This window comes from Lycorma delicatula, chromosome 2 (genome assembly GCF_047948215.1).
Source record: "Lycorma delicatula isolate Av1 chromosome 2, ASM4794821v1, whole genome shotgun sequence".
In the NCBI taxonomy this organism is placed as follows: Eukaryota; Metazoa; Arthropoda; class Insecta; order Hemiptera; family Fulgoridae; genus Lycorma; species Lycorma delicatula.
In genome coordinates this window covers 159,244,416-159,266,293 of record NC_134456.1, presented here as the reverse complement: position 1 = coordinate 159,266,293, position 21,878 = coordinate 159,244,416, and the positions used below count along the sequence as shown (strand labels likewise).

The 21,878-nt window shown below is 32.5% G+C and overlaps 2 protein-coding genes across 4 annotated transcripts in view; one reads left to right on the top strand and one right to left on the bottom strand.

Annotated features, from left to right (window-relative positions):
* The window catches only part of LOC142319363 (uncharacterized), a 79,937-nt gene that overhangs the window by 5,311 nt on the left and 52,748 nt on the right, over positions 1 to 21,878 (bottom strand). The window contains exons 2-3 of one of the 3 annotated variants that reach the window (XM_075356567.1): positions 19,020 to 21,123; positions 3,940 to 5,031 (exon numbers count right to left, since the gene is read on the bottom strand). In XM_075356567.1, coding sequence (XP_075212682.1) covers positions 3,940 to 4,293 — 354 coding nt within the window. In that variant the 5' untranslated portion in view covers positions 4,294 to 5,031; positions 19,020 to 21,123. The remainder of the gene's footprint in view (positions 1 to 3,939; positions 5,032 to 19,019; positions 21,124 to 21,878) is intronic. The other 2 variants (XM_075356568.1, XM_075356569.1) reach the window with 2 other exon arrangements.
* The window catches only part of LOC142319989 (uncharacterized), a 187,796-nt gene that overhangs the window by 118,673 nt on the left and 47,245 nt on the right, over positions 1 to 21,878 (top strand). The window lies entirely within an intron of this gene.

Sequence of the window (21,878 nt, the reverse complement as noted above, 5' to 3'; positions counted from 1 at the left end):
ATCTTTGACTCAAGCAACGAAACAAGATGCTTCAAGAATCTCTGCCGGTTTAGACAGATGAACAAAACATTTGACCAAGGCACCATCTTTTTGTTAAACATGGAAATGACGTGCGGGAAAAAATGGTTTGCATGACAAACCAAATTTAAAATATACTGTCATTATAATCTATGCTATAAATATAAGTGAAGCTTTTACATAATTGAAGATAGCAATTACAATTATACATAAGTTATAAAAGTAATACGTAAAGTATTATAAATATATTCTTTATTTTATGTTAATTTTACTTTTCAAAATTTTTTACTTCGAGGCCCCTGTCAAAGTGAGGCCTCAAGCAGCTGCTTGTTTTGCTTTATGGTAAATCCGTCACTGGCTTGTTGAAAGTGTCAAAGATATTTCTTGAACAGATTTCTTAGCCGATTAAGTGTGACAACTAAATGGGTCAGAGCAATTTTTCCTAATAATATAAAAATAATTATCCAAATATTCAGTTTTATGAAAATTACAGATATTTTTTGTTTTAGTAGATCCACTGTTGTCCAGTAAACTCTAAAATATCATGCAATACTGAAGATCTATTTAAGTCAATTTGTGACACTGTTTCTGTGTGAATGCCAATTGAACACTCCATAATCCATCTTTATAAAATGCAAGGGTTCTTACAATAACAATACAGTTACATTAATTATAAAACTACCAATTGCACCTCACTTTGTCTTATACCAGTTTCTCTAGAGCTAAAATAAAAATTTCTCTAATTAATAAAATTAGAAATAAAAGATATCGCATAAAAAAGAAGTTCACTGCTAATAAAATTACTTTATAAACAAGTGAACATTACCTAACCACAGTATTAACACTAGCAACAATACAGCGTATCACATTGAAATAAAAACAGTAACTGAGCCTTCTACAAAGTTTACATTCAAGATTATGCAAACATTCATGTCCATGGATGTCTATTCACTTTTGTGTTTAAACATGAGTTTGTGTGTATGAGTCATAATTTAAGTAACAAACTATCTCACTATAGACATATCGAAATATTTTGTACAATAGGGTACATAATATTATTATCTGAAAAAATACATGCAGTGAATTTCTTGGATACATTGTTCATGGTTATAAGGAATAGTGTTTTTAGTGATTTTGATGACTTCATTACTCATAACCCCTTTGAGTAACAAAATAAATTTTATAAGGTTTTAAAGTACCTACTGCTGTAAAAATTTCAGATTTTTGTCATCTGTCCCACATGTGGTTTTTGGTCCCAGAAATGAGACATTTTTAATATCATAGGATTTGGCCGCCATTTTTTTTAATGAAGGACATTCGGTAACAGTCAATTTTGTTTTTATAAGTACCCAAGAGTTAAAAGGTATAAAACATGCCTGTTACCCTAAGCCCTTCATTATTTATTTTATGCCCAAAATTTGAAAAACAGGAATTTGTAAAAATAAAATCAGTAAATATTACAAGATTTGGTTACATAACAAAATTAATTTTGATTACACTATGAAGTTTCTTCTTTACTCTTTCCAACAAACCCTTTTTGACCTCTGTATAATGTAAAGTAAGAATGCTATATAGGTTATCGAAACAAAAATTGGTGTTTTTATCTGTTGGCAATATTTTTTGGCCACTACAAGGTGGGTAGTTATCATATATATCAAATATCATCAAAATAAAAAATGATGCAATAAAATTTTTGCACCCAATAAAATTGATGCAATAAAATAACAACATGCACCCAGAATTGTTGACAAGATTGATTATGTTGTTAGGCAATAACTCATTCACATATGCAGCAAGTTCTTTTTACTGGAAAAGTTTCAGGATTTTTATAAGCTTTATAAAAATTATAAAAGCTTTATACAGTTTTATAAAACTTATTTCAAGTGTTGTCAAGTAATCATTGTTTTTTAATGGCATGAAGTTAGTTATTTATTTAGTAAATTTCAGCCAAAACCACGTTTTGTAATTACAGAAACACATTTATCTAAAATTAGGAAACAGCAACCTTGCCTTATTCGTTTTAAAATCTTAACTGGCATGTAAATTACCATAGAGATGTAACGAAAATAATAAACTATATTGAACTGGCTGACCTGAAATCCTAATTGTCTGTCAATCACCACAAGAGAAATTACTAAACAGTTGTCACTTTCAAAACGGTCTTTATTATAATGAATTGCTTTCTAAATATTTGGAAATATACTTACAGATCTTTTAATTTAATTCAAGTCTCTTTCTCAGTGGATTACTGATTCCAGGTGTTGCAAAACACAGTTTCTAAGAGAAGTAGTTTTGTTTTCTTTGAAGGACCTATCAAGCTTACCATATTTTTATAAAACTGTAGTGTCAGAAGAAATTATTCTAAATATAAATATATGTATATTTCTTATAGTAAACATTAATTTTTACATCTTGTAATTAGAAACTGTAAAAATAATTCACAATTCTTGTTCAACTTAACTCTTTGTTCAATTTGACACAACTCTTGTGTTGAAAAAAAAACACTTAGCAAATGATCTTTTTCTACTATTTGGAATTTCCTCTCCTCTTGCTTTACCCACTCATATTGACCTATAGTTCATAATATTCCTTCCTGGTTATTAATAAAAAGGAAGAATAATAATGGTGAGTGAAATCTTTTATGATATACCGCTAGGGGAATTCAGATTGCATTTGCTCATTATGAAAAGTAATGTTTTAAAATTGTCTTTCTTATTTTTTTTGCTGATGCTTTTACTGCGGTTTTTGTAATTTTAATTTACTGCAAGTTTTAATTTATTTCAGTTTTTTAAAACTAAACGTTTTTGAAAGATTGAGCTAAAATTAGATTGTTTTTAAAAATCTCCAAGCTTTTGAAACTGTAATTATTTATAAATGTCCAGTCTTGTAGCTTTTTACTGTGTTTTTACTGTGTTAAATTAACATGTTAATGAGATAAAAATTTATCATTATAACATTTTTAATGTTAAAACGAGATAAATTTATTTACTGAAAAATCTACAATATGCAAGAAAATAATACCAAACAAGTGATAGTCAGAAGGGGCAAGATCAGGACTACACGGAGGTTGAGCTAGTACTTCAAAGTTGAGTTTCTGGAGCGTTATTATATATTATTGTCGTGCCCCTTTCCTCATAATGTTCCAGTACTGGGGCTTGTGAGTCCCAAAAAACCGTAACCATCAGTTTTCCTGCGGATGGTTAGGTCTTGAACGTTTATTTTGCAGAGCGAATTTAGATGTCTCCATTCCATACTCTGTCGTTTACTCTTCGGCTCGTAATGATGGGCCCATGTTTCGTCACCAGTGATGATTCTGTTTAAGAAGACGTTACCATACCGATCCAAATGTTTTTGGCAGATGTCCAAGGGCGCTTGTTTATGCAACTGTGTGATTTGTTTTGCACACCAATTTTGCACAGACTTTATGAAACCCAAGTCTGTTGTGGATGATTTCGTAGGCAGAACCGTGACTAATTTGCAGACGACATGCCCCTTCATCAATAGTTACTCGTCTGTCTTAAGAAAACCATGTCACCTGCACTATCAATGATTTCCTCATTTGTGGCGGTAAACGGTCGTCCGGCTCCTTCGTCGTGCGTAACACTTGTGCGATCATTTTTGAATTTTTCAATCCATTCGTAGACTGTTCCCGGACTGTTCCCGGACTGTACCGAAAGTCTTCGATGAATTTCGACCCTTGATACACTTTCCGACCACAAAAACGGATCACTGAAAGTTGTTCTTCTTTGGTGAAAACAGAAAGCGGAGCAGCCATGGTTAAAGGCAAGGCAGCGATAATGACACTAACCTATCAGCACCAAACCTGCACAGACATAACAACTTGTGTCATCTACGCAACACGACAGTACTACCAACATAAACAAAAATATAACTAAATTGCGGATAATAATTTTGACTTACCCTCGTATTTTCTGTGCTGTATACATTTGTCTGGTGTACTGCATCATTGACATCTTTCACAAAAGTAAGAAATATATCAGTGGCTGTATGACAGTCTGTAAACATCACTTCACTTACAGAGGTTGTTTGGTTATAATCTGAAAACTCTGATTTATTTGTCTGTATTTTTCCATCTGCTAACAAAGGTAATCTCAAGTGAAGTTTTTGAGGCCATAGATGTCGAAGAAAGTTTTTTAGTGTCTTAACATTTAAACTTTGATTAGGCCTAATTTGAAAAGTTAAATTAGACCTAACTACATTATAAATTTCTGATCTCTGATGACTTTTACCTATTCTCTGTGTTCTGATCAGCATTTGAATTAGAACTACAAGACACTTCAATTACATTAATTGCAAAAAAACATCAGAATTACTGGACTCACCAATAGCTTTTCATTCACCAACATTATCATTAGAAGCAGAGAGCACTGTTAATCATTTTAGTCTTCTACGATTTTCAATTCGTGGTTGGCCAATGGAATATTAAGATCAGAGTTCAACAGAAGTTGGTCCTTCTACACTTGTAATTATTTTATTAGAGTATCTGAACGTTTTTATTGTAAAATAACAACATACACTAAAAGAAGAAAAAATATTCAAGACTTAGTATGAAAATAAAGTCCACATAGCCTTCCAAGGTACTTGGGTCCACCTTAGTCTTATCGTATTTACTTGTAATATAAAATAACTACGAGAGTTTTAAAGTTTCTACATCACTTAAAAATGTTAGAAACGTGAAACAAGGACGAAAAGATCAATCTTGATTACATAAAAATTACCAAAAATAGCACCAAAACACAGACGTTAAAAAAGTCACAAACAAATTGAATAGGTTAGAAATTACGAACCCACCGGGTTGGTCTAGTGGTGAAAGCGTCAGTTCAAAACCTAGTAAAGGCAGTTATTTTTAAATTGATTTGAATACTAGATAGTGAACTGTTTGGGTTTCAATTAAACACATCTCAGAAATGGTAGACCTGAGACTGTACAAAACTACACTTCATTTACACTCATACATATCATCCTCTGAAGTAATACCTGTGCTTCTGGAGGCTAAACAGAAAAATAGAAAAAAAATTAGAAATTACAAGCAAATTTTATTTGCCAGTAATAGCCAATGTTACAAACAAGAACGAACAAAAACAATATGTAGTTTTAAAGTTACTAGAAGGTACCGACGGTCTTAAAATGACAAAATTCATAGAAAATACATATTACAATAATTGAGCTGAGCTGAGCTGGTACTAGTAAGGTACCATCAGTAAGCTAAATGTTTCAATAAAGTCCATTTTCCAGATCAAACAAATTACGTTAAAGTCTCTTATAATATTTTTGTTTTAATTAAAACAGTCAATTTTTTTTTAACAAAATAAAAATTTATTTTTGATTGTTTCTTACAGCATTTATATAAAAAAACTACAGCTAAAATCTTAAAAAAAAATTAAAAAGTATTCAGGATCGCACATCAATTCTGACTGGTTTAGATAGTTGTGATGATTTGCAAAATGAGGACACTTTGGGTTCCTTATTCATCCATATGAAATGCAACACGCACGCGCAGGCAGGCACGCATGCACACGGACACACACAAATATATATATATATATATATATATATATGAAATACAATGTAGAGATCTGAAACTACTTAATTCATTTGAAAAATTCTTTCACAATTTGAAAGTCTACAAATCTACTAGTCTCAGATTATTTCTTTCAGTAATTTTTCCATCTCATTCTCTCCCTTATTTTATCCACTTAACATCTCTTACTGAAAAAAAGATACATAATTACATAATGAAAGATTTATTTAACTGCTTCACTAATTAATAATTTAATAGTTTACAGAATCCAAAATGTATATTTATGCTCATGGGAGAGACAGAGAGAAAGTTGAGGGAAGAGGGAAAATGAGATTTGATTTGCTGACAGAAAGTTGAAAACAAAAGATATTACTTAACCACTGGTTGCAATCCATTTATAAATTTAATTCATTGTTGTTAATATTCAATTATTAAACAATATTTTAAAATGTTAAATGTAAATAAAATAGCATTAATTTACCTATTCTGTTCAGAAAATTGTCAAGAATCAATAAAAAATATTTACTAGAAAATAAAAATATAATTAATGTGTACCAATAGGAACATCTGTGGAGGTAGCAGTATGGTTATAATAATATCACTGATTGATTAAGTTGTAACTAGTTAAGTTAATTAGTGAAAAGTAATTGAACTCTTCCTCAATTATGTAAAATTTATGCATTTGGTTATCAAATTTCAGAAAAATTAAAATTCTTTAGCTTCAAAAGGAAAACACAATGTACTTTTCTTATTTTGTATTTAATTCTAATATGACATCAAATGGTAACAATGTTTAAAAATACCCACCATCATCCTTACTTTCCATTTTTATGAAGGTACAGAGTATGAATTAAAGGGGATAGTAAAAAATCTTATACAAACTATCCAAGCAAATCCACAAACACAAATCCCATATCAAACATTGTGATGCAAAGAAAAATCATTACTGCATATTCTTATCTGGAGTAGGCTCCAAAGCTTCTGGGGTGAATTACAATAAATTTGATATTTTTTGTCAAGAGGTTCTATCAATTTTCTCAATGAAATTCCTTTGCAGCCCTAAAACATTGTACTACCATTGTTCATTTTATAATACTTGATTGTATTTATCTCCCCACATTCTGCATATCAGTTTTATCTCTGAACTTCTAGCACCGATCTCGCAGCATTCTCATTCGTAACATTTTTATTATAAATAAAACACATCCATTAATGGATCTCAGTAGCAGTTTGCTCTTCCAATTAAAAATCAATTGCCCCATGCATCTCATTGATGAAAGTAGTATTGATGATAAAATTCCCTTTTTTAATAAATACTGTTTTAGCAGTGGAGTGGAATCCAGATGGCATGTATGGAGATTATAGATAGTTGATGGATATTGGACTTAGTGTGTTACTGTAGCAACTTTATTTTTAATAGCCAATCAAAAGTCACTTTTGAAATAGACGTGTTTTAGCTACTTAAATCTATTTTGTGGTACACTATTTTTAAGAACATTTTTGAACAGCTGAGAGTAGAGGGTCACAATAAACTGAATAAAGTCTAATATGAAATTGATAAAATAAATTTTTCTATTAAAAACAAGAACACTTTTTGCCAAATGTTTTAGGTGCTGAGCTGAGCTTAGCTTCTAATCTTCCCTTGTAAAGAACGCAAATTTTATAAGAGTAACTATCCCTCTTAACAGATTAGTGGTCCTGAATGTGTCATGAACAATATTATGAACTCCTGAATGAATACAATGAATTCAGATGTGGTAACATGAAACATTTTTTTTTTAATAAAATTTTGCCAAGTTTAAATAAATGATTTTATTCTCTTAAGAGAAAGTAAAGTACATTGCTTAACATTCATGAAGTGCCTAAAGCTGTTACTAATTAAGAGAATTCTAAAACCAGAAATGAATAATATTTTCTACTTCATTTCTAAAAATTATTTCATTTAGTAATTTTATTTACAGTGGTCTATAGATGTGTTGATAGAATTAGAATAGTTGTTGGTTTAATAGGAAAACGTTTTCGTATGTTTTCCTATGCCATAAGCAGAAAAATATCACTTATAAAAAATTTCTTAGACAAAAGTTTCTCAAATTTTTTTACTGTTAAGTTTTATTTATTAGAATGAGTTACACCACTCTTATAATTTTTTTTTATAATTGAAATAACTGGATGTGGTTTGTGGCATTCTTACTTGTACTGAGGGGGGATACTTCAATGAACATATAATATTTCACTTTGTTGGGTGGTGGTGGGTGGGGGCAACTCAAAATTTCAAATGTGACTAAACAGTCTTTGATATATTACTTTAAAGAGCTCGATGAGACAAGAAAAATTATACAATAAAAACTAAATTCTGATTGCTCAGTCCAAAATGGTAGCTAACAGTGTGGTTAAGATAAGAACTACAACTGCATGCTTTCCTTTAATTGTTTTGTTACTTGAGATCCCTAATTCTCTCTTTGGATATCTTCTCCGATAAGAGAGGCCTCAAAAAGCCTCGATTTAGAGTTCTGGCCTTAAGAGGAGCAGGGTGCAGGGGTAGCTCAAAAATTTTAAATGGGACATATGGTCATGCGATACGTTGGTTTTGAAGGTCTTTGTGAGACAAGCTTAATGGTATCAAGAAAATTAAATTCTGACTATTTAAACTAAAATGGTAACCACAGATGTCATTATGTTGATTAAAAAGCAAAAAAATTATTTAAAATTTTTCAAATACTTGTAATTAAGTTAGTCCTGAAAAATTCTATTAACAGCTTTTTCAAATAACAGTTTTCAATATAATTATTTTTCAAATGTAATTATTTCTATATTTATTGATAAAATCCTATAATCTCATGAATTGAAACGCCGCCTAATAAAATTATTTCAGTTAAAAAATCATCCTTGTTCCTCCACCCAATAATACAGATGCTGCTCAAAAACGTCTCTCACATTGTGAAAATGTTCTGGTGAAATCTTCCTACATTCTATCTCAATACATTCCCTTAATTCTTTCAGAGAAGCTGGCTGTGAGCTATAAATGGTTGATTTTAAATGCTCCCAAAGGAAGAAATAAAGGAGCTTCAGATCAGCTGACCTGGTTGGCCATTTAATACTACCACGTCAACCTATCCAACAATTTGGAAAGTGCTGGTTCAACACATTTCTCACATTGTGAGTGTAGTGCAGAAGAGAACCATCTGGCTGGAAAAATATATCTTCTCTCATGAATAAAGGTTGTCAGTTTAGTTTATTATACAAGCTATTTCAACCATTAAATCTATTTTTCCACCTTGTAAGTATCTGCTCATTTAGCAAAGCATACTACTACATATCACATCTAAGTTACATTAATGACAAATGGTCAATACATTTAAAGGCTTGCTCTGTTTGCTGGCTATGTATTAGATACCAATAAGGGTTTCCTTGGAACCAGTACCTACTACTGTCTGTTAACAGCCCCATATAAGTAAAGAGGCTTCATCAGTGAACAATATGTTGAAACAAAAAATAGTCTTGCTGTTAATCTGCCAAAATTTTCCTGTATTCAACCCTCCTATCAAAATCCCCTTCAATAAGTTCTTGTACAAAATGAATTTTGTATGGCTGGTATTTAGTTCTTTTAATACATACAGGTCCTTGAAGAAGTTGCAGCAATTTAAAAAAAAATTATCTCTTTAACTAGTAAAGATAATCAAATGAGTATTCTTTTTTTTCCACAAACTCAAAAGTTTTTTTACATACCTTAGAATGTTTCAATAACTCCATTGGTCACTCTGCAAACATACAGCCAGCCGATAATCAACTTCTGCCCATTTCTGCTGGATCATTGCAGGCATAACTGTGGTAATCTGTTGTCTTAAATGTTGTACATCCCTTATTTTTTTCTTTTTAACATATCCCCATTGAAAAAAGTCTAGGAGTGTCAAATATGGGCTTTTTGGAGGTCAAAGCACAGGATTGGTCCTACTAATCCAATGATAGGGAATCTTTAATTGAGAGTAAGAACGCCTAAGCTAGTTGTGGGGTGCATCACCTTGTTGAAACATTACAGCAAGTTATTTTCTTGCTCAATTTGGTCAACTTGCAGGTAAACTTATAGTTGTAGCATGTCTAAATAAACATTTCCTGTGATAATAGGCTAATGAAAAAAGAATGGACCAATCAAACAAATGTTTATTTTTGGGAAATCTCTGACATATTTGATAATTTCATTGGGTTGCTGAGATCCCCATATCCTACAATTATGCTGGTTGACCCAACCACTGACATGAAAAGTTGCTTCTTCCATAAACATAACATGTTTTAAAAATGTTTCATCATTGCCAATATTATTAAGCATTTTACTTGCGAATTCAACACGTTTAGGACAATCCATAAGTTTAATTTGATGTTTAAGCTGAATTTTATAAGTGTGATTGCATAAATGGTTGTACAACACATTTTGAATAGGTATTTTTGGAATTCTTAACTGTAATTTCATCTGGAAATTGATTTTTTTTTAGGGCTTCTTAAATAACTTTGGTGTATGCTCAACTGCTTCATCTCTCATTTTGGGCCATCCGGGGAACTTTTTCATTTTCATTTGCCAAATTCTTTAAACTGATCGTACCACCATCTAATGTTGTCTGCATGACAGGGATCATTGTCATAAACAAGCTGGAAAGCCCATTGAACAGTGATAACTATATTATACTTTACTAACCACAAAACGCACCATGCTTTCCACTGAATTATCGCCATTGCACTGACTTGACAGTGGTACAGAGGTGTTGTGCTGTTGTTTGCACCGGCTCAAGATTGTGATCTTGAACCGGTCTGGCAATCTTTGCCAGTCACATCTTAAAAACTTGAGATCCCAATTATTTTGCATTTCCAATTAATACTTTTTCAATTACAAGAGAGGTTGATTTTTTTTTTATTGCTGCAACCTTTTTCTTTGACCCCTGTACTTTGCACTAACCATCTAGATAAATTATTTTGTGGAATGGCTCTTGGCCATTTTTTGATTATTAACGAGATTTCTGCTAACATTCTTTCTAAAATAATTTCATCTGTACTAGGTCAGCCAGGTTTTTTTATCAAACTAAAATGCTAAAACAGTACGTTGAATTTTTTTTATTAAATTTGAGACTGCAATTCTGGAAATTGTAATGCGATAAATGCATTAACTGTTCATTTGTATGTTTTTATTTCTCCAAATAAAAATACCTAATTGAATTGAAAAAAAAAAACATTGCTTTTTACCAGAGTTTTTTTTAATACATTATGGTTTTTTAACTAGTTAAAAAGTAAAATCTGGTTTCTTAGTCAGGTGAAACTTTTTTAATGTAAATTAATTTTATTAATTTTTGATTTCTTTAATCTTATTACCTTTTTTATTTTTTGAACTTCGTAATTTAAATTTTTTTAAGCTTGCTAATAAAAACACACAAAACTTGATCCAAAAATAATACTCTGCAGTAACATCTGTAGATACTGCAAAATAAACAATGAATATAAATTTTAAAAAATATAGCTTTTTTACATTTATGAAGAGAAAAGCTGTGCAGACAGTAGTGTCAAGTTTGCACAGACTAAAACCCCTCCCCCTTAATACAGCATACCCCAATACCTGGCCTTAATATATCCCAATACCTGGCATTACTTAAAGGCATGTTGCACTCACCACGGGACTTCAGACTAGCTAAGGGAGTCCTAGACAGCTCAGTAGTAGCAGACTACCTCTGAGAGCACCCACCAACCTATTTTTTCAGGCTGTCCTCTCCTTCCTCTTACCAACAGTGGTTACTTTTCCACCCTGCCTTCTCCATACTTTACTCTTCTTGCATTTTCACTTGCAGGGCTATGAACCAGTTTGGACATAACCTCCATCCATATCACAGCCTAACATAAATTGCATCACCACCTCTGGGGTAGCATAATTCTTGCAATACGGTGTACCTGCCAGCCATCTCACACAAAAAAAATTTCTCAACTGTAACTTCCTCTCCACAGTACCTACATTCAACCGATAGCCTCCTTCTTCTATCAAACACATAACTGTTGAAGGCTCCATAGTTTGTAAGCCACGGGTCATCCAAAAGTCCATCTCAGCTTGACTTGATCCTACCCAGTTCTCAATGTCAGAATGAGCGAGTATGTCCATCTGCCAATGCTAGCTCACTGCCACCCAAGACCGCCCTTGCCTCCAACTTGCTCATCCCTTGACTGACACTGCATGCAGCACAACTGAAGAAATAGCATATACAATTAACTTCCTCTTCCAGTTCTAGGCCCATCTGTATTTTCCATCCATTTGTTGTGGCTGAAGCTTTCCTTTCTGCTTTCTATATAGTTTCGCCCACATGTGCTGTGCTGTGCTGAGAGTTTCCTGTTCCTACTCAGTCATACTCCTCCAAGGTACTTATTTACCTTTGTAGGATGGCTGGATCTCAGATATACAACCTTGATGCTGAACCAGGTATCCTCTCCCTATTTGTCATCTGGATTAATACTGTATTTTCTGCAGCCAACATTAGTCCTTTTCCAAAAAGCCACTTCCTAGCAATCTCAACAGATGCATTTGACTTTTACTACCCTCCTCTATACCTATTGCTGTCACAACCAAAGCGAGATCATCCGCAAATGTGATAGGCTTCATTCCCTCTGGCCAATTGAAATTCAGCACTCATGTCATTTGCCAAATCCAAAGTATGGGTCCCAAAACAGAACCTTGCCGAACACCACACTCCATAGCAACAGCCACCTCCTCACCCTCTTAAGTTGCCTCCCTTTAAAATATTTCTACAGTAATCTTATCAAATAAGCACTAACTCTCCTCACCAATAATTCTTCCATGATCTTCCAAGACATGTTATTTGTTGTAGTGTTTTAAATAAATACACAATGATTACTAGCAGTTTCCTTTTTAAATATAATTACACAGAACAAAAAAGAACTCTCAAATACAGAATGAATTTGTTCTAATTTTTACATTACTCTATTGATGCTCACTTGTTATCAACACTTTTACTTGTACTATTGATCGATATAAACCAAATTAATAGCATAGTAACCAACATTTTGATTGTGTCAGAACACTATTAAATGCTTAACAGCTACAAGTGTCACCACATGATCCTTCTGCACCTGGTTCTGTTAGTGGCCATATCCACAATGTTCATTAATTTATCGCATCAAAGGTGGTTCTCCCTTCCCTAAATGCAAAGTATCGATCCGAGAGTCTACCACTATACTCAATTTCCCCTTTCAATCTTCTACATGGCATTCTCTCTAGTAATTTCTCAATAACATTAATAAGGCAAATTGACCTATAACCTAAGGTATCATTTACTCTTCTTCCAACTTTTTTTCGTAATTCCAACGAGCACACTTCTATTCTTCCAAAATCCATGTTTCTAATAAAACAGTGTTCATTATATTCAGCACCATTAGTGGCACAAATTTAATGAATAACCTGACCACCTCCACTGCTTTGCCATCCGGGCAAGAGCTCAGCCTCAATCTTGCTGCTGTGTGTAGTAGCTCCTCAATTGTAGACCTATGTTTATTTTCTGCAACAATATCTCTCCAGTTAACAACAAACATTATTATGTGGAAAGAAAACTCAGTTGCATTGGTCAACTGTCTCTGTGTAAGTTCAGGTAGCACTCTTCCAAATCTTCCCATCACTATCTTGTACACAATCCGCCACTTATTCTCTCTAGTTCATAAACTTCCCTTCTTTTCTCTCTACAGATTGTGCCTCCTTCAACAGTTTGCAGCTAGTCCGTAACCAAGACAGCCTCTTCCACAGAGATAATACTTCATTGTTGCCGTTTTTGAAAATCTCTTCTTGCCCCTTTATAGTTACCTCTTAATCATTAAACTCTCTTGATCATCAGTATACCAGCGTCTTTCCCAAATCACTGTTCTCCTGACCCAGGACTTCTTATGATCCAGCACTTCTCACATTCTTAGGTAATCACCTGCGAAAGCATGTCAGGTCCATCTTTCCCACATTCCTCCATTTTCTTACTGAAAGCCTCTTTAACTTTCCCAAGGCAGGTTCCTTTGAAGCTCCAATTGATACGAACCTACTGCTGCCTACCTTGCATATCAGTAGTCACAACCTCAGTGCATCTGTAGTCACTAATCATCTCTTCCATTACATTCCAGCTAGAAATTCTCTCTATCATATCTTCTGAGACAAAGGTAAGATCCAGTACTGAACCATACTCTCCCCTCTCAGATGTAACAGCATCTCCACTACTTAAGTAGATTAATCCCAGGGATGCCACTGCCAAGATTAGTCTTCCCTAAGTAATCTGATCTTCCCACTCAAAGCATTATGCACTAAACAACCCTGGGAATATTAGGTGAGATGTAACAACTGGACACTGTTGCAGCCCCCTACATCCACCTAAATGTATCCAATGCCATTTCCAAGATTACTAATGGTAAAGTTGTTCAACACCCTCCCTATGGCACAATCTCATGGTTACCATCAGTCATCCATCAATTGTTCTTTACCAACGTACAGTTTGGTTTGCTCACCAATTAAGTTGAAGAAATTTCATATCCCAATCTCTCTACATATAGGGAAAATGTATCCTACCTTTGTTTAATCATTTATCAACTGTTAACATTACCAACTTATGAAATAAAAATTACTTTGTTAAAAGCTTGTAATAAAATAAAATTTTAATGTTAAAAAATGAGGAACTTATTTAATCAAGATTAAGTTAGTGTATTTTAAAAAAATATTTTTTTTCAATTTTTAATTAATGTAATGACATATATTTTCACCAATTCTATATAAATAGTCAAAATTTAAGTTTTTTGGTACTGCCTTGCTTTTCCCATACAAAACTTTAAATTACGTATCACATGACCATATAAATTATGTTCCATTTAAAATTTTTGTCCTGTCCCTTCCTGCCTTCCCCTGAACACTAAATACTCTAAATTTGGGCTTACTGAGTTATTCTCTCTTATCAAAGAAAATTTCAAAGAGAGAATTTGAAGACGTCAAATAATGAAAAAATTAAAAGGGAGCATGCAATTGTAGTTCTGGCCATTTTGAATTGGGCAATAAAATTTAATTATATCAATTTTCTCATCTCTCAAGTTCTTTTCAAAGATAAATCAAATGACCATTGGTCTCATTTGAAATTTTAGAGTTACCCCCCCCCCCACCCACTGCATCAAAAAATCAAAAAGAGTGAAATCTGTGTTCATTGAAGTAGCTGCTTGGTACAATGTAGAATTCTGCCAACTGCATCCAGTTACAGGAGGTGTAAGTTAAGTTTTTTCAGCCCATGTGTGTGCGTGTATACACCTAACATTTAGATATATGAAATTTAAAAGAACTAATTTAAACTAATTTAAAATAACCCCAGTGTGTCATGATCAAACTCTTTGAATATAAGTATTTATTAACAATCCCCTTTTGGATATAATGTGAACAGCCAAAAGTGGATGCAAGGGCTTCACAAATTATGTACAAAGTGATTTGTAACTTGATTTGAATTTTGGCTAAATTTGCCTGAAATGTGAATTACAATGGAGTAGTACAGAAGTTGATTATATGACTTTATGACTACATAAATAGCATTAAGATAGAAAGCCAGGGTTATGTCTAGCTTGAAGAGCTAAATAGGAGCTTTCAAAAGGGCTTTCTTTTGCCTGCAGTAAGTTTTCTATACTTAAAATCCATCAATTACTGAACATAGTTTTTTAATCAGTTTATTTTCTAGCAGTCATAGACATAGATAACTTTACTCTCATCACCATCTAAATGTTTTCTAATTGTTTAATTTCGGCAATCAGTTAAACTGTACTTGTATAACACCATTCTGATCCCATAGAAGAAGAAACCCTCCATGTAATGGTTTCGGCTGCCACATTACCTCCTCCATACCAGGAGAGGGGTCCTCTGAATATTGAACTTGCAATAGCGCCAAACCCTTTTCTGCAGTGCTCTCCAAACTTTAGAAGATTTGTATTCTAAACATCCTTTCGTCACCAAGATTTATAATCCAATCGCAACACATGTTGAATTTTACCACCACAACACATGTGAGTTTCTGATTGATCTCTGTCCACATGGGAAATTCTAGGTAATGATTCCGCTGCTAAAGATGCATGTAGTCAGCAGTCCTTCACTGTTTGTATTACTATGAGGACTGTTTTTTTTCAACCTTCAATCATGCATCTAAGTAAATGAGATAGGCGGGACCACGTCTGCACGTCGAGCGATTGGGCTACCCCCAACAACAACCTTTGCTGTTGCTAGCTACATTGCATCAGTCTGAGCCGAGATAAGGGCAATTGAACTTGGCCGCTATGATTGATGCTTTCTTAGAGTGTGATACATTTCCTGCAAGCAGGAAATCAATCGCAGAATGTGCCTAGTGTATGGTGAAAACTTTGTGTGATGGAGGATATGGGAACGGTATAGGAAATTTAAAGAAGGGCGAATATAATGAAGGTGGTCAAGGATGCAAACCTGTCGCTACTGTACGCCTGGTTGAGAGTGTTGGTGATTATGTTCGCGTCAAACTGAGGTTTATGATTGGTGAACTTTTTGCAGAAATCCAAGAAATTTCTTTCAGGTCTTCTCTGTACACAATTATGACCTAGAATACTGGAAACTGTGTCATGTTTTGTTCCAATAATGTTGAGTGACGATCACAAAATGCAGCGAATAGTGTCACCCTTAATGTTTCTCATGTATTACGATGAGTGGGAAGAATTTTAGTCTTATCGATACTGGTAATGAGACTTGGATCCAGTATGACAATCCAGAAACTAAAGAACAGTCTAAGCAGTAAATGCACACTCTTCTCCAAACAAGCTGAAAAGGTTCAAACAGACACTGAGGTCAGACACAGACACTGAGTAAGAAAAATAATGGCTACAGTTTTTTGGGACCATAAAGTTGTGTCTTATTGAACTTTAAAAAGCAGAGGACAACAATAACAAAGGAAGTTTGTCATGAACCTTTGCATCACCTTCGCAGAGCAATCCAGAACAAATGAAGACTTTTTGCTCAGAAAAAAAAACCCCAAAAACATTGAAAACTGATGCTAACATTAATTACATAGATGCTATTTTTTTTTTAGCTAAGGAACCAAATGATCAATTTGATAATTACTGTCAATAACTAATAAAACTGGAGGAAGCAATCAAAGAAACACAGCCAGAATGGCAAATCACAAAGGAATTGTGTTGTACCAAGACAATGCAAGGCCTCGCACATCTTTGGTTACTCATGATACATTATTGTGAGAAGTGATTTCTCTTTCCTTTTACTGTCCTAATCTTGCACAATCAAATTACCATTTACTTCAAAGTTGCAAAACTCTTAAAATGGTAAAACTTTCACTAAAAATTATGACTTGAAACTGTACTTGTCAGACAAAATGGAAAATATATAATTGATTGAGGCTCATATTTCGGAGTTTTATTTCACACTACAAAACCAAAATTACTTTCTTGCCAACCCAATAAAAAATTAATTTTTTTCCATTCAAAATTTCAGATTATCTGAGTGACATGGGGGCCAACATTATCATGATGCAACAGAAGTTCTTATTTTTTTTTTGAGGGCATTTTTTCCGAATTGGGTCACCACTGTCTTCAATAAACTGAGAGAGCCTGTGGGTACCTGATATTGATAAATTAATCCTTCACGATAAAAAAAAAAGATGTTCATGACGTTACCCTGTTACGTGTGCAGCTTTAGTTTTTTTTTGAGTTTGTTAAAAGTTGACTTGCTTTTGGCAGCTTTGTTGTTTCATCTCATGGTCATAATGAAACAACATCTATTACATTATGCAAAAAGCGTGTACTTCCTTCTTATAGCAGGCCAACAATTCTTCATAAACAAATACGTGGTACTCCATTTGATAGGCGTTAAGAGCTGCAGAACCCAACAACATGCAAAGCGGTTTCATTCATATGCATTTGCTGGCTGAGAATATTATATGCATACTTTTTGAAATATGTAGCAGTTCTAGCAACTGCTGCACAGCAATACAACGATATGTTCACCAATACTTGCCATGACTTACAAGCTCTCTCGTAAAGCAGAAAACATGTTGCACGTGACAGACATACTCTCTCATCACTGAATGCTTCTTTCAGCATTTGTATGTTTGAACTGATTTGAATCTCATAATGTTGATCTATATTTTTTACATGGTAGGTGACTAACCAACACACTTTATGACGATCATTAACACGCACTCAATGACTACAACAAACAACTTAAAATTAACATGGGAAGAAACAACACATTTAGCAGCTAATCATATGGATGCAGGACTTTCACTTAGAAATGACTTCCAAGAAATTTTTAATTTTTTATACTCCTTAATTTTCATAGATTTGCCCACTCTACAATGTTAAAAACAATTGCTCTCAGAATAAATATAATTTATATTGTCATAACTGGGAATTTTTTATTTGATCTTGTATGGTAACTACTAAAATAATTTTTTATACGAAAAATATTGTATTTAATTTCACAAACATAATGCCCTTAGTTAAATGGAGTAATGCTCTCAGTTAAATGGAGTAAATTCATTAATCATTCTTTGCATTAATCATTGATACTTAAAACTATCATCCGTTCAAGTAAACCTTTTGGAGCTGAAAAACCCTTAAATGTTTCTATACTTTGTTGTATGATAATATATACTGTTATTAAAGTGTGTTAAATATTAAATACAGTTTAACATTTAAAATCGATGCCATAGCATACGATGCCTGTTCATTAAGAAAAAATTTAAAACAATAAATGACATCAATTTTAACTATCACAACATATTACCATCCTTTTAGTATTTATTATTTTAACTGCAAAAAAATCTAAAATTTTGATAAAACATCTTAACTACTCACTAGAAGGTCACTTATTTCACAGTTCATTGCCTTACACTTATCCCTTTCCATCTACATAATGTTAAAATTTCCTCCTAGAGATTTAAAATCTCTATCCTACTTAGCAAGTTTCCCATTCATCCTATCATTAAATATTATTCATACAAATGGACAATTTGTATGAATAATATTTTAATAACATTAAAACATTAGAATAATATTTTAATAACATTAAAATATTATTAATATAATAATATTATTCATTTAATATGAAAAATATTTAATATCTAATGGACACTTTGTTGTACTAGCCAAAAGGCAATAAAGGAAAAATGTTTAAATCATTATAAAACCTTAAAACATAGTTTTTTTAGATGAATTGTAACATTATTTGTGTTGAAATGTAAAAACTGATTTCATTTCCAACCATATCATAACACAGGTCAACTGAGATAAAAGTAGGAGAATTAGAGAATATATTTTTTATGCTGAATCTTAAGATGAAATCAGTTTTTCATCATTCTCAGATTTTTATTTATGATCCTTTAAAATAATAACTTCTTAAATAATAGAATACAAAAATCATAATTACAATTAAAATTCAAACCTTTACTTTGCAGACATTTACGTTTATCTTAATTTTTTATTTTTATTTTCCTTTTGTGTTCATCTATCATCAAAGTATTTTCTTTCTGTCATCCAGCACTAGTCACTCATAGATTCATCATATCTGTCTTGATAATGTTATTCCATCTGCAATATCTTGGTGGAACCTTTCTCCTTGTTCGTAGCTGATGTCACCCAAGTTTAAAGGGAAAAAGTACAAATGAGAATGTAAAAAATGAATTTTCAATGAAATTTTGCAGCCTAAATTTTTGTAGTTCACTAAGAGTTCATTTATAAGCTGATCATGGTTTTCAGCTTTTTTGTTTCCAAGAAAACCAGTAACTGCATCTTTGAATGTTGTTAGTTCTTTAGGATTCAGTTTGCTGTCAAATATATTATCACAAATTAATTCTCTTATTTGTAGCCCAATGAATATTCCCTCTTTTAATTTGACTTCACTTAATTGTGAAAAAACCTCAGCTAAATATGTAAAGCAGTCTCTATCTTTGCCTAATGCTTTACAAAATTCTTCATCAGGCCTAGTTTTACATGTAGAGGTGGTAAAATAATAAGATCTGCTTTGACAAGGAGAATATTGACAACATTTTCCTTTCCTGGGCTGAACCGATTTCTTTTTGGCCCAGTCTTTAACTGCATAGAATTTATCTGTAACCCAATTATCCCACAAACACAAGAAACACACATTTTGTAAAGCCACTCTGAAGACCAAGAAGAAGCCTTGGTCTTCACTTTCAAGTCAGCAATGATTTGCTGTGAATGTTCATCATACTAAATAGCTTTTTAAATTTTTGACATTCTTTCATTCTTATAGATGTGTTACCGACATAGAAGAAAAATTATTTGAGTTATGCAACAAAACTGCCTTTAAACTTCTTTTTGATGAGTCTATAAATAAATGCCAATCATGGATAACATACTCAATGTCCATTCAGACATTAGCCCCCCTAACATCGTAGCAGGAATAAATTAAACCAACTCTTGTGAAGTATTTCAGTAAATTTTTGTTTTGATTTCTTATACTGAAATTTTAGTACACTTGTTTAGTAAATTCCATTCTTTAATACATGAATCTAGAAGTTCTGCATGTTGTTTCGACAAATACAAGCCGCCACGAATTAGGTCAGTTCTGTTTGTGACAGTAACATTTCTTAAGAAAAAATAGCAGTCATCATAATGATTAGTAGGCTCTCACCAAATTATAAGTATTCCAAAAGGCAAATGCTCTTTTTTCCTTCCAACCACTGGGTTAGTTTAACATAGTGCTTGATGCATGCATGCTAAATGTGGAGCACAGGATTTATCTTGGTCTCTCAAGGGACAGTCAAAATAATGTTTGTAAGCAGTTTCCAACAGATTTGATACTGGTTTTCATTACCTTTTCGCAATGAATTCTCTGCAAATGTAACAATAAATATTTGAGAATTTCTACAAGCCAATTTTTATTAATTGTAAAATTCAAAATATTACAAAAATTTATTATTTATGAAGTATTTTTTCATAACATTGTTTCACCATGGAGTGCAATAATATGTGCATGCATGCACACACAGAACTTAACAAATCTTGATGTTCAATAAAATAACACCAAAAATTGTTCTGTCACTAAAGAAACAATCTTTATAATATGTGTACAATAAAACCACTACCACAACTAAAGTACACAGAAAGTCATACCAAGAGTGAATTTATACTGAAGAAAATTTCATTATGTTTGAATTATTCATTATTCGACTCACTGACAAGTCTGTACTTGTCTGGCTTGACATGAAATGACATCTTTCAACTGTTATATATTAAATATAGGTCTGCAGCATGCGTCACAGTATAAATCACATGAGAATAAACAAACATACAGATGTACTAACTTATTTGTATAGTTTCTTCCACGAATGATGGAACAAATTTAAGGGGTTGTAACTTAAGAAGGTAACGTGATTGATTGTTTCAGAATACATATTCAGATTCGCCATACAAAATAATGCATAGAATACCTACTTCCTTCTCAGTTCCAAATTTAATGTTCACCAGTGTAATTAATATGTCATGAGAATAAAGTAACATACATGGATAATTTTGATGGCATTCTGAAAAAAACAAATATAGCAAAATGTTATAACATAATGTAAAATTTACATGAAAAATTAGTACATTTAAAAGTATATATGAATGAAAATACTTATGAAATATTATAACTATATTAGGTATACTATAACTGCAAAGCTGGAGAGGGCAAAATTCTTGATCTTACTGCTTAAAAAATTAATTTTGAGGATAAGAATGAAAATGAATACAAATGAATAATCACTATAAGTCAAATAAGGTTAAAGTATGGTAGCATTGCATGATTCATCTCTGTATCATTTAAAGAAGAATATGTATGAAACAAATAATTTAGGAACAGGCAAGCAATTTTGAAATCACTTATACAATTCATCTCCATTTTTGGCCATTTCTTCATCTGAAGACAATGTACTAAATGGGACGTTTACATCACGAAATGAAAAATTTCTTCTGGAAATATAAAAATTTTAGATTTTATCAAGCCCTCTTGATAATATAAAAATTCTGATACTTCAAAAATTAATTCACCTGCAGTTTGAAATCATTGCATAATAAACTTTGTAAAAGCAGTAATTTCCCATTTTGAGTTAATTCAATGTTATGTTTCATCTCTACTAGTCAGGAATTGACAAGTTTTATTTTCCTGACACACTCTTGCCTTGTTTCACCCTCTTATATAAAAATGCAAAATTTTTGCAATTTTTTTTATACTTGAGAATCTTTTAAAAAAGAGGCAAAAAGGTTTTTCAGAATCTACACTTGTACTTCTGTTACCTCC